The following is a 13,895-nucleotide window of genomic DNA, read 5'->3' on the forward strand; positions in this document are numbered from 1 at the left end:
ATAAAACAACCACATATAAATCCTCGAAACATTCTGCTTAGGAAGTGTTACTTTAGCTGTCATTTTATGTTTTATAAGCAGACAAGACAGAGCAGGAATTCATAAAACCCAGAGAGAAGTACTACATTCTAGAATATAAAAAAATTATGCCTGCCAAATTGCATGAGTTAGTACTAACATCTCATGACACTTCTCAATGCATATGTCTTAGTACTGCAAAAATATACAGTTGGTAAATGTCCCTATTTTACTCTACCACCTTTCCAAAAACTGAATGATGGAGAAATCAGATATCAAGATGGGAAGATTTTCTAGTACAGCAAAGATCCATAGAAAACAAGGATATGAGTGAGTGTCAAAGAAAACTACACACACACAGAGTAATATACACACACCGAGTAATACCATCTTAAATTATCTTTCTACAGCTATTATGACTTAATTATAGAGAACTAACAATTGTCATGAGGGTGTATAGAGGATTGTTTTCCTTTCTTCCCAGTTTCAAATCCCATTCAGTGGGACAAACAGAACATTGTGAATCCTAAAGATGGACTCCTCCAGCTCTCTTCAAATTAATCTTGACAAACAGAATCAGATTCCCTAGTTGCTGGAATCTAGAATTCATAAATGCAGTTGAGATGCCCAACTAACTATAATATTCCTCTCATTCTTGCCATGCTGGTACCAGGACTATGCTTCTTCCTTGATTTACTGATATGCACTTTTGTTCCTACTTTGTTTCTGGAATCTGTCCTGAACTTCTGGTTCACGTGCCTCAGGCACTGTCATCCAGCTAAGTTCTTGATATTATGTCACCACTGACTAAATCTTGAACCCTTTTCTGTCTTACTTTTTCCCTTTTTTTAAAGTAGCTTAACTTTTTGAATGATAATACAGACAACTGCCTGATTCCAAACTCTGCTGAATCTTCAAAATTCCTGCTTCCCATGCCTATAAACAACTCATTGGATTCATTGCCCTCACCAAGTGAGATCTGCTTGAATGAGAGCAGGCTTTGAGATTTACAAATGCAAGTTCAGCTCTAAATACTTCCATCTACCAGTAATGTGATTGTCTTTGAAAGGCTACTCACTCTTTCTGAAGCTCATTTGTAATAAGAATATTAAAACCTTTCTTGGGTTGTTACTGTGAGGACAAGAAATGCACCTGCCCTTCAGAAGGCATTCATTAAGTAGTTGATTCATTATTATCATGATTATTGATGCCAGTTTTTCAGAATCCAAGTTTAACGTACTTCTTTGAATACTGGAACGTGCAATGCTCAAAAATTTCTGGGTCTATCAGAATTTCAGGTTATTGCTCAGAATCTGACTCATGTCAGAGTTCCTTTCCTTCACACCTGCTACTAAGGTCCCATCTTGCCCAACCCCACTGCACTGCAAATGTTCTAGCCTTGTTATGTCTTATTTGGATACTTCTTCAAGCAAAATCCCACTGCATGAAGTAATTATATGCTTTGGTTTCTGATTTATATTCCTTTCTATCATTTCAAGCACTCTAGATTTATAAGAGATCAGTGAAATGTCTACAGTAAGAATAAAAAGAAACTGGAGATAAGTGATATGATTCCTCAGCTGTTTATGCTAATATTCTTGGTCCTTCCTGAATCCAGTTTTCATAAACTAACAAAACTTTCTGCTTTCTCTAGATCTTAAGATTGATTTCTGTATTTTTTTTTAGCACAATAAGAATGCTCCAAAATACAACTTTACAAGAATACCAGCTCATATTACAGTTCAGGAACACCATATCAAAAAAATTTGCTAACCTTTTTTAATCCCCAGTAGTTAGAAAATATGTAACAAGTGACACAATCAAAATAAACAAGCAAAAGTCAACCCCAAGCCAAAAATACAACCATTATTCATCAGAATACCATTTAGAGATAGGTGCTGGAGAGGTATTGTCTAGTGGAAAGACAATGAACTTTTGAATTAAAAAAACTGGAACTCGATCCCAAAATTACAACTAGCTAGCTGGTTGTGAATCCTTGCAATACTACCAACTCTCAGGGCCCCAATGTTTTTCTTTTATGATAAATGGGTAACAGCTACTTTGAAGGAGTCTTGTAAATACTAGATATAAAACTCTCTTAAGTACATGCACATAATAGTTACTTTCTATGCTAGAGGACAAATTCCTTGAGCAACTAATGCCATCTTTCCTGGTTCATACTGTTCCTTTCCTCTGTTATGTGAGAGGAGACAGTTCTCTTTTGCTATTAACATAGCTTATTTTTCATTAATTCTTCCCATAGGGTTGGTCAGTAGTAGTATCAAAGGTGGGGCAATGAAGTTGCAACAAGCACAGGCAGTAGAAGTTGCATTGTCTGTACAGAACTTTATAATCTATGAATATGCAGCCTCTATTTTAATATCACCACACACTAACAATTCTAAGCAATGTCCCTTGTTAAGTACTGTTGTTTCTCTCTGTTTCTTCTTCTCCCAACTGCCAATCTTTCTATTGCCTACCAGAATGAAACTGTTTTAGAGATAGCAAAGTGTGTTGTCCACAATAATTTTACAGAAAGAAATGATAAAATGTATGCTCCTACAAAATTGCATATACTTCAAAGAAAAGTTCTATGTGTAAAGAAGAAACTATTAGCCTACCATTAGTAGAAAAATATTTAAAGTTGTTTTTCTATTGTTAATAATACTTTTGAAAATCCATTGCCAATGCATCACTCACTTCTTTTAGTGCTAAAAGTGCACACTGTAACCACACAGTATAACAAAGAAATGACCTGATACCAAATAGATTGTCAAAAGATTGCCATGAAGCATACATGCAGAGTTTCCTTTGACTTTGAAATGGAGAGCTCTGAAAAAATTATCTGCAGAATAAACAGGGAATGAAATCTCAATTGTAAAATATATAATCGGACATCACTAGACCTTCCAAGCATACATTTTAAATGTACCAAAATGAGAATCAAGCATTAACCGAAACAATGTTTATGAGAATCTTATATTTATAAAATTTTCTTTTCTAAATCTTAGTTCAGATGAGTTTAGTTTAGATATGATAATGATGAATGTGAATATATTTTTAGAAGGAAGAATAACTTTATTTTTATTAGATTCTGTTCTGCACTGCAGGGTTTAGCTCTCCACTGATTTGATAAATGTAAAGCACTTGGGTGACACAATGAGAAGCAGTATAAAATATCCTAGACATGTATATTTGGTTTTCAAATAAGAAATTGAATTGGGACAAAACCTTATAGTGTTGCATGTTCTGACAAGATGTGCTCACTACGGCAACATATCTGAAGCAATGCCACCAATTTTATATGACTAAGGCAAATATTTTACAACCTCATTGCAATTGCTTCACATATTTTTAAGGAAAAAAATCCTTATGGGGCTTGTTGATAAGGAGACTTACTGATATTCAACTCATCTTTAAAATAAGTAGTATCTAGAAGCTCACTTTACCCTTTAAAATTGGCTTATGATAGGTAGGTAGATCTTTTTTAAAAAATTAGACAAGTTTTAGAATTAGAGTTGAGTTTTGATTGGAGTGACCAGTTTGTCTGAAATTAAAGCAGTATCCTGGAGTTATCCTCAAATGAAACTGAGCTACAAGAAAGTTACTTTCTCTAACTACAAATTTGAATATATTTTTCTCCATGTCTCTGATAACTGGGGCAATAATTACCAACAATATTATGATGACCAAATGAAATAAGACATATTAGAACTCTAAACACATTGAGATTTTTGAAAAAATTAATAGTAGCATTTATTGAGTGTTAACTGTATACCACTTAATTCTCACAGTTACACTATGGGCTAAGCATTATTATTTTTACTCCTTTTTCATAGAAATTAAAACAGGTTATGCTAGCAAAAGGCAGATTTAGGATTTGAATTGTACAATGAATGACAGAACTCAAATCCTTGGCTGCTACAATGTACTGCCTCAATTATCAATAACCACTTCTTTGCAAATGTGCTGACCTTTTTATCTAATATTTATTCCTTACTGTGATACTTTCCCAGAAATTGTTCACTTAGTATGTTCTCCATTATCTTTTCTCATGCTCCTTTCTGGACCTCACAGCAACTTGAATGGACTCAGTGATCTATCACAGAAACAAAGAATTGAGTACTATGTGTTTTCACTCATAAGTGGACCCAGAACACCTATCATAATACTATAAAAAAGGGATTGGCATTAGTGGAACATGGCCAGGGAAGGGAGTGGGCACATAGCATCAATAAGGGTACCTGATCCTAATCCAGGTGATGAGATGCCAATAGAAGGCCCATAACTTCACCTGTACTTAAACCATTTGTGTATGCAATCCTGACTTGTATCCCACAACTTTAAAATGAAATGAAATGAAATGAAATTTTTTTAAATGACATGATGAAAATATTCTGTGTTTCTCATCTTGATTTTGCTTTTCCTCCAAGTAACTACCAACCAACATAGAGAGTTCAGTTGAGATAATTTCTGGTAGAGGCAAAACAAAGGCATTTTTTTCTCATCCATTAGTTTTGTTTGGTGATTGTGGTATGAGGCCTAGAAGGAGGAAGGTCACAGGATGATAAAGTCTGAGAGATACAGATACGGGGTTTGTAATCCAGTTCACTGAATTATCATACTCTGTGTTTAAAGTTCTATTTGTTCATAATGCTTTAATTATGCTAAGAGATTTAGGAGGAAAAAAGAGTGGGAAATCATGCTTAAAATGACTGTCTAATTAATCCATATTTATTCAATGGAATGGCTACTTTATATTCAGCCTTATGAAAATATTTTAAAATTATATCCCTTTAAAGAGACAAATCATATGAATAAATAATTAAAAGGACACCCAGATAGACTAGCAATTACTGGGTATAAGCTCACTTCAATTGATCAAATGAGAGTTTGGGTTTTCTTCAGAGGAAGAACATGACAATCTATAGACTTCTTAGTTTCTCATATACTCAATTTTCTGATAAAAGCATAGATCAGGGTTTCGTGTTGAGATGAAATTTTAGTGGCTTAGCAGGGATTCAGTGTGCAACAGAATTTGTGATCTGTTTTCCCCCTGCATTTTCCAGTCAAAGAGATGTGGAGAACTTTTTAGATATTTCTTCCTTAATTATGGTGGTGGTAATAATGACATGGTAATGTACGTATAGAATATATAGAATTAACAAAATATACAATGCAGAATATTGTACATAGTGTGATCTCATTGTTACAAAAATGATGACATGTTAGGGAATTAATGAGAAAAACATACATCAAATTTCTAATACTGATTATCTCTGGAGTGTATGATTACAGAGAATTCTAACTTCATACACAATGCATTCCATCTTACCTAGCTTTTCTTCCTACCATTTTACATTTTTTTTCTATAATGTGAAACACAAAATATAGATATTTCAAAATTTGGGAGACAATACTTATTTCCCCAACACCTGAAAATAAACAGTAATAAAATAAAAGCATTCTGTGGTTTTAGAACAAAAAATTATTATGAAGTGTACTAGTTCTCACTGAGATGTAAAACAATTTAAGAATTCTTTTAGTTACAAGAGATTTGGGAGACATAGAGGACTGAAGGAAAGACAAATCAAATTGAAATGTATGATTCTGCCCTCAGACACTTATAGTGTGAACTTCTGGAAATATGGAAGTTTGTATTCTATCATAGAGATGAATGGACTCATTACACAAATAATATTAATTAAAATAATTACGATGCTACCTAAGAAAGAATCTTAACTTTCAGAACAGTATGTGATTTGAAATGAATCTAGCATTATCCTTATTAATGATAATTCAAACATTCAATGCCATAGGTTAAAGATTACTTAATAAACTTCTTCAGTAGATAATTATATCAAACTTTTAATATTTGAAACTATTTTTAATGAATGAAAAAATAAAATAACTACGGAGATAAAGGTACAGAGTGTGATTAAAAATAATAAATTCAAGGTCAATAGTCCAGGGAATCAACAATCAATTTTTATTATTCTATAATAAAGCTCATTTTCATTTATGGATATTATTCTATTTAAAATAAAACTTTTCACTATCTCAAGTCATAGAATATATCTCATACTCCAGGAAAAACATGGTACTACTTATTTTTAAAAAAAGGTCTAAAATTTAGATTTTTATTTCAGGTAATATTTGCATAAAAATTGGATTTTGGCTGATTTAGAAAGCATCTGTCTTATCTGCTCACTGTGTATCTGAATCCATAAACCTGTCTACTTCAGCTAAACACAGTATTTAAGGAATTGAGACAATGAATGAAAAGTAACAAGCTAACGACATGGTTTCTCAAACAATCAGGGGTGTATTTTCATGGTAAATACCTACATCAGTAATGACTGAAGTAATAGAAGTTTAGAATATCCAATACTAAGAATTAGGCTACAAAAGATATTCTTTTGAAGGAGAAGATACTAAAGGGCTATGGAAACAATTTTGTTGATTATTTAAATGTGTTCATTCTTAATTCTGCATAATTTCTACTTGGATTCACAAGAAAACAAATAATACTTCTATAACTTTCTAAATAGAAATAACTAAATAGTTATCTTCTGTGTGACAAAACAAGGAGATACATTTTTAAAGTGAAATTCAAGACTTTACCTCTACAAGTTTAATTGCAATTTTTGACTGTTAGCAAAATTGCTACATAGTACACACCTCTATCTCTATCCCATTCATCCAGTCTAAGAGAAATAGATTGCAATATTAATAGAAAGGACAAAATAAATTTTAAAAATCTCAACTAACCTTATTTTGGATAAACCAGAACTAGCTAGAGTACCAACTTAATTGTTATTAATCATATTTTAAATGTTTTTTCACCCATTTGAAGACTTCAAGTTTTACTTGTCAGTTAAGATTCAATAGGTGTATAACCCAATAATGAAAAAGCTATCGTGAATAGGTCCCTGAATTGATGCCACCCTAAGCCAGCAAAAAAAGTAATCCACAAATGCCAGTAATAAATGCTGATATCTTGGTATTTTAAGTTAAAAGTGAGGAAGTTACTGTGGTTCATTATAAAAGACAAACTGAATTCAGTGATTTTTTTTCCCCATTGCCTTTGAAATATCATAGTTATTTTGAAGTATGGTGGAACATATTTTCAAAAAAGCTAACTGTGATAATTCCACAGATCTTCAAAATACTAATAACTATGACCTCCAATATTTTGGGTTGTTTGACTGATGGCAGCTCAAAATGGTTTTTGTTGTTGTTGTTGTTCTGCAAGGTCATCAGAGGGCAAAAGTCAAGGCCATGTGGGCCAAGTTAAGAAGAGATTCTCTAGATGCATGCTGAAGAGAAGTGGTATCAAAAACCACGGTGTGAATACTGGATGGTTCATCTGAAGTGATGAACACTCTAAGGAATGTAGCGCCAAGCTACCTTTCTGTGTTCTGTTTTATACTCAGTCTTTTATAGTGGGATTGGGGAAGAGGAAACAGATAAAAGAGGGCTCTGAAAGCTGTATTTCCAGGATCACAAACTAAGGTCATAATGACATGCTAATATATGTACAGAATATATTTAATGAACAAAATATACAACAGAATATTGTACATAGTGTGATCTCATTGTTATTACAATAATGACACGTTAGGGAATTAACAGGAAAAACATATATCAAATTTCTAATAATAATTATCTCTGTAGTATATGATTACAGAGAATTCTAACTTCATATACAATGTTTTATGTCTTTTCTTGCCTAGCTTTTCTTCCTACCATTTTACATTTTTTCTTTGTAATGTGGAACACAAAATATAGATATTTCAAAATTTGGGAGACAATATGTATTCCCCCAACACCTGAAAATAAACACCAATAAAATAAAAGCATTCTGTGGTTTCAGAAAAAAAAAATATTATGAAGTATACTAGTTCTCAATGAGATGCAAAATAATTTAAGAGTTTTTCTGGTTTCAAGAGACTAGATATTCTAATTGATGTTGTTCACAAGAGAGTCAATAGCCATTATGGAAACTATATATAATTAACTGCCAATTATTACAATTAGTTCTAATTTGAAATGAGTACAACTGGTTATATTCTATATTGTTATTGTTCAGAAATTTGTATGTAATTAAGGGCCTGCTTTTAATATGATTTTCAATCATTGCATTGCATTTATCTATTTGGAAGTTGAGGTTTCTTTTCTTTTCTTTTTCTTTCTTTCTTTTTTTTTTTTTTTGAGTTGGAATCTCATTCTGTCACCCAGGCTAGAGTACAGTGGCATGCTCAGGGTCACTGCAGCCTTGACCTGCTGGGCTCAGGCAATCCTTCTGCTTCAGCCTTCCAAGTAGCTGGACCTACAGGCATGAGCCGCCACGCCCAGCTAATTTTTATTTATTTATTTATTGTAGAGACGAGGTCTCGCCATGTTACCTGTGCTGGTCTCGAACCTGTGGACTCAGGCAATCCTCTCACCTTTGTTTCCCAAAGTACTGGGATTATAGGCATAAGCCACTGCGCCTGGCTAGGCTGAAATTTCTTCATAGGAAGGGCAGAAAATACATAAGGCTTACAATTTCTAAAATATGTTTTTAAAAATCTGTAGAAAATCTATTAAGAAAAATACAAATAGTTTGAAGAAATGTTTGTGGACACTTATTTCTACAGTGATTTTAATATTGCTGTCCCCACTTTAAGCTGCTATTTGTTATTTCCATATCAAAAGAACACGTTTTTTGTTGAGAAAGAAAAGAACGTGAAACTCTATTCCTAATTTCCTATAATTATAGACTATCAGATACTCTATGAGCAAATATATTAATCAAGCCTCATAACTCATAATAGAATAAAGTTTAAATCTTCATACATATCTAATAATAAAATTCACATATATTCTGCATGCCAAGACATCATTTTCCCTTAGGCTAATGTAAATTCAATAGGATTTTGATTGGCAACAATAAGATGGTATGTACAAATATTGAAAAGTAAACAGTACAAGGAAATGAACTTTATTGCAATTCTTTTGGAAACAGACAATTATCAACATGAATATTACTCATGAAAGTAAGAGGGAGAATGAAAAAGAGAGATAGAGTTTATTCCCATGAGGCACTTAGCTCAGGGTCCAGCATATAAGTGGCTAGCAAATGTTAGCTATTATTATATGCCTCACAGCTTAGAGTAAGTTGACAGGTTAGAGTAAGGCTTCTGTAGTAATGTACACAATAATTTCTGATTGGAAAAAATAAATACAATATCATTAAGACCATGGAAAAGTTAAAAGATATAGGGGAATTATATCTTTAATGAGCGGACTTTTGAATATCTTATTCATGAGAACTATGTGAAACTGAAGTTGAAATATATGAAATAATGTGCCTGTCACTATACAACATGAGGGTATCATGGCCAAGCTAGAATTCTTCATTATGTAATTAATAAAAATCAAAATTTAAGTTTTGTGCCCAATAGCTTTATAAGTCTTTCAGAGCATGATATATCAATACCTTTAAAGATGCATAATACAATAATTGCTATTGCTTATTGATTTGGATTCCACTGACAAAGGGAGAATATATTAATAGCTCAGTATTTTACCTACACACAAATAATGATAAATAATAGGTAAATGTAATTGTAATATATAGAGAATATATCATATACATTTATTAATACAACTTTATGTAAATTAAAAGTTTATGCAAATATTATTTTTTATTTTTTAAAAATAATGTCATTCTACAGAAATTAATTTAAGTCTAGTTAGATGAGTTATATAGTGAAATTTGAATTATATTTTCTCAGGCCCCATTTGTAAATCAAAGTCTCAAAAAGCCAGGATTGCAACAAACTATAACTCATAGGTTGGAGTTCCATTTATAAACTGACTTATGGCAGAAAAAGTCACTAGCATTTCTTCCTGCACAGTAGCAAGTGTATAAGACAAGAAAAATAATATTGGGAGCTGTAAATAACCAAAAAAAGTGATAGTGTGATATAGTCAAGACTGTCATTACTCTTGGTACCTTAGAAACCCATTTGTTCTGATTAGTCTGAAGACTTTTTAAAAGGAGAATGAGAGCAACCAATAAAAGTGATTTATTGATAACATATTGAAAATATTTTTTGACTGATCAACTCACATCCAAATATTCCTCTATTTGCAGTGCTGTCAAACAATTTGGGTATTTCTTATACACACGCGCATAAACACACACACACTTAACATGCTCACAGAGCAAAACCAAAAACAAACTAACAAAAAAACTCAAAGAAGCATATAGTATATATATATTTTTTGAGTTGGAGTCTCACTCTGTCACACTCACAGCCACCGCAGACTTGACCTGCTGGGCTTGGGTGATCCTTCTATCTCAGTGTTTCAAGTAGCTAGAACTACAGGCGCGAACCACCACAACTGGTTAATTTTTTTTTTTTTTTTAATTTATCGTGGAAACGAGGTCCTGCCAAGTTGTCCAGGCTGGTCTTGAGCCCCTGGTCTCAGGCAATGCTCTTGCCTCAGTCTCCCAAAATGCTGGAATTACAGGCATGAGCCACTGTGACTGGCAGTATTTTAAAACTCCAAATCTGTATTTCCACATGTAAAATACAGTCAAAAATATCAAGTACTGTTTTAAAATTTAAGTTATAGTGTCCTAAGGGATGTCCACTTTCTTATCTTTTTCCTTTATCAACTATTACCAACAACTACTAAGAAGCTTATACAAGAATTAAATCCATTTTTTTCTGACAATTTCAACTTTCTATTTTTCCATCTTTTAAAGACAAAAATATGCACAGAAGCTGGACTACTAAGAAGAGTTGGCAAACATTTTTTTCTACTCTGTACTTTTTCCTTTAACTTTACTCAAACAACCACTGGCAGCTTCTGAATATGTGGAGCTAGCTGGCATGTTACAAGATGCCTACATGTAGCAAAGTTTTCCCATTTAGGTGGGTGTTATTTTTTGTTTGCTTTGTTTCCTCAACTAAGTGCAAAAAGGGGAAAGTTTCCTGGTTTTTTTGTGTGTGTGATAGTATCTTTGTTCTCTCATTCTCTCATTCCTTTCTTCATCCTGAGGACATTAGTGAATCAGTTTCAGGAGAAAAAAATTTGCCAAATCAGTTAGGAAAAGGTTAATACAAGCAATGTCTCTGTTATTCACCATGAAGTTACTAAACATATTCAGTTTTCCTTCTCACCATTTTTGTATATTATAACACAAAGTAAAGGCAAATAAATCAGAATATGTGAACATTTAATACTTTGAGACAATGAATGCTTGTTTTTCAATCTCTAGGAGTGCTTGGTCAGGTTACAAACAGGAACAACTAGGCTGAAAATAGGAACAAAACTGAAAAGATTTTTCTATTTACAAGGGTCTAATAATTTATAATACATTACCAATATAGGATCTGTCTGGATTTTTAAAAATTTCAAGAATGGGTACAACAACCATTTTATTTTTTTGAAATGTATCCCTGCCTGTGGGAGCAACTAAATTACTATTCACCACCCTCTTATGCATTATGTGTTTTACAACAAGGTACATTCCTTTAATATTCTTAACTTATCATTTACATTTAAATCAATCCCTCAGTTTGTCTTCTATTTAAAAAGTAATAAATAGTGCATGTAAAAAATCCTCGGTGTTAGGCAAATAAAAACATCCTGTGTAAATGTACATAGTGACTTTATCTACATCTATTAATAAAACAACACAGTTTTGTTTTTCTCTTGGTTAAAGAAAAATTGCAATTTGCTTCCAAAAGAGTAGCTCTGGGTATGTGAGTTTTTATCTTTATGTCTGAAACAAAATTGCCATAGATCTATCATCAAAATGTAATAAATGTCATCATTTCAGTTGCCAGGTACCTTGTGATAGCACGTGCTTCACACATTCAAAGAATTGCTTAAGCAATGAAACAATTTCAGAGACTGACTTACCCTCCTTTAATGTAGTCAAGAAATGAAACTTCTGTTTCCACCAAGAAAGAGAGTAAAGTTACCTGAAAAAAAAGAATAAAGAAAAATAAACAAAGAATTACCTGCTAGTACTGGCTGTAACTCCAAATAAATATTTTTCTAACTATGAGAGAGAAAATCATATTTCCTAACATTTTGAACATCACTAAAGACATTACTCTTTATTAAAATCTACTAGAACTGATTGTTCTTACATTTTAAACTTTCTGAAGGAAAGGGACCAAAAAAAAAAAAAAAAAAAAACCACCTCTTTTCTATGACCAGTTTACTTCTTTTGAAGAACAGCATGAAAATTATCGACAAGGACACTGCCCTGTGGTACTTCCCCTTTTAGATAAAAGGGAAGATGAAAGGGAGTTGGAAAGTGGTTAAAACGAAAAATACCAAAATCAGCCTCCTAGAGAAAATGTGTGTTTTTGTTATGGTTCTGTAATGAGGCCATCTAATGTTTTAAATGTCATGCTTTATAGAAATTTTTAAGAGAAACCCTGGAGAAAACTTAGATTTTGCTTCTGCCAAGAAAAGTAAATCTTAGGGAAAAAAAATCTTCGGTATATTTTTTCTCAAAATAGGTTGATAATGATTTTTTACAATTTTTGGATACTTGTATCTGTGTACAGCCTGTACTAATTTATTGCCTCATTTCCAGAGTTGAAAATTTTTAATGCACTATAAATGAGCGCTTTCACATCCTATAAAATGAGTCTTAATAGTGAAGTGTGGTCTATAAAGAATATAGAATTTCTTATTACTAATATTGTCCTTGTCTGTGTGATCTTTGTACTCTGATTCCATTGAATGAGGAGTTCATAAAAAACTTTCAGCCACCCTCAGAAGCGGTATATCCCCTAGGATAACCTGCAGGAAGTCAAGCTACTACCTTCTATAAAGTATTCTCTATCACAATAACTCCCTAGGAAGTTAATTTTTCTATTATATTATTTCATATTAAAATTCTAAGTGAAACATAGCTCAGTTTTTTTAGCTGCTTCTAGACTGATTTCAAATGTTAATATATATATGTATCCATTAATTTGAATCATTAATGAATAACATAAATTTTGATTTACCGTTCCGGAATTAGTATATTTTTTCTTTTTTCCTTTCTTTTTAGGATTCACCACCTTTAAAGCAGATAAAACAATTAAAATGTGTTAGATTTTTACATTGAATTTGTTTGAAGAAAACATGTGTAGTTCAACCTGCTGCCTTCACTCTTTATGCACATGCTCATTTACAAATGCCTTCAGTCATTCAGTCAAAACTCATTTTAGAAAGTTAATAGTGATCATCTTTCAAAAAATCTCATCAGTAATATTCATCTCAACTTTATGCATTGATTACCCTTAATCTTCTCCATCTTCTTGATATAATAATAAAGGCCTTTAATATCCAAATCATAATAATAATTGCTTTGTGAAAAAATTATAGGTTGCTAAGGAAAAGTATACTTAAGTGACATACCTTTTTAAAAAATTTGATTAAATACACTAACATAGCAAATCACACAATGTGTGAGTATTTAAGGAACTTATTGATTTAACTATTGCTTTATAATAGTAGTAATTTCCACAAAATATCCATGCTATGTAAACATTGGTGAAGGTCTGGTTCACAGATATAAGATTGAATTTCTGACTGTCCCATGAGGAAATATTATTGTACTTCTATGTTGTTCAAGACACTGGAGGATGTAGAGAATATAAAGATGAGTAAGACCTGCCAATCTAATAAAACAAATATCATATATAATTGCCTTGAGAGATAATTCTTCCTATCATCTCAATCCAAAATGTGGAAAAAGTATTTACAGGGAAAAAAAGATCAACTAATTTATTTATTTATTTATTTAATTTTTTGAGTTGGAGTCTCACTCTGTCGCCCAGACTGGAGTGCAGTGGCCGCTCCCAGCC

The 13,895-nt window shown here is 32.3% G+C and overlaps 1 protein-coding gene across 1 annotated transcript in view; it reads right to left on the reverse strand.

The window, feature by feature from the left end:
* The window catches only part of CPNE8 (copine 8), a 208,391-nt gene that overhangs the window by 50,103 nt on the left and 144,393 nt on the right, over window positions 1-13,895 (reverse strand). Inside the window, exons 12-13 of the mRNA XM_008061880.2 lie at window positions 13,053-13,106; window positions 11,944-12,005 (exon numbers count right to left, since the gene is read on the reverse strand). Coding sequence (XP_008060071.1) covers window positions 11,944-12,005; window positions 13,053-13,106 — 116 coding nt within the window. The remainder of the gene's footprint in view (window positions 1-11,943; window positions 12,006-13,052; window positions 13,107-13,895) is intronic.

Source organism: Carlito syrichta, unplaced genomic scaffold (assembly GCF_000164805.1).
Source record: "Carlito syrichta isolate Samal-C Ts95f unplaced genomic scaffold, Tarsius_syrichta-2.0.1 Scaffold305634, whole genome shotgun sequence".
NCBI lineage: Eukaryota > Metazoa > Chordata > Mammalia > Primates > Tarsiidae > Carlito > Carlito syrichta.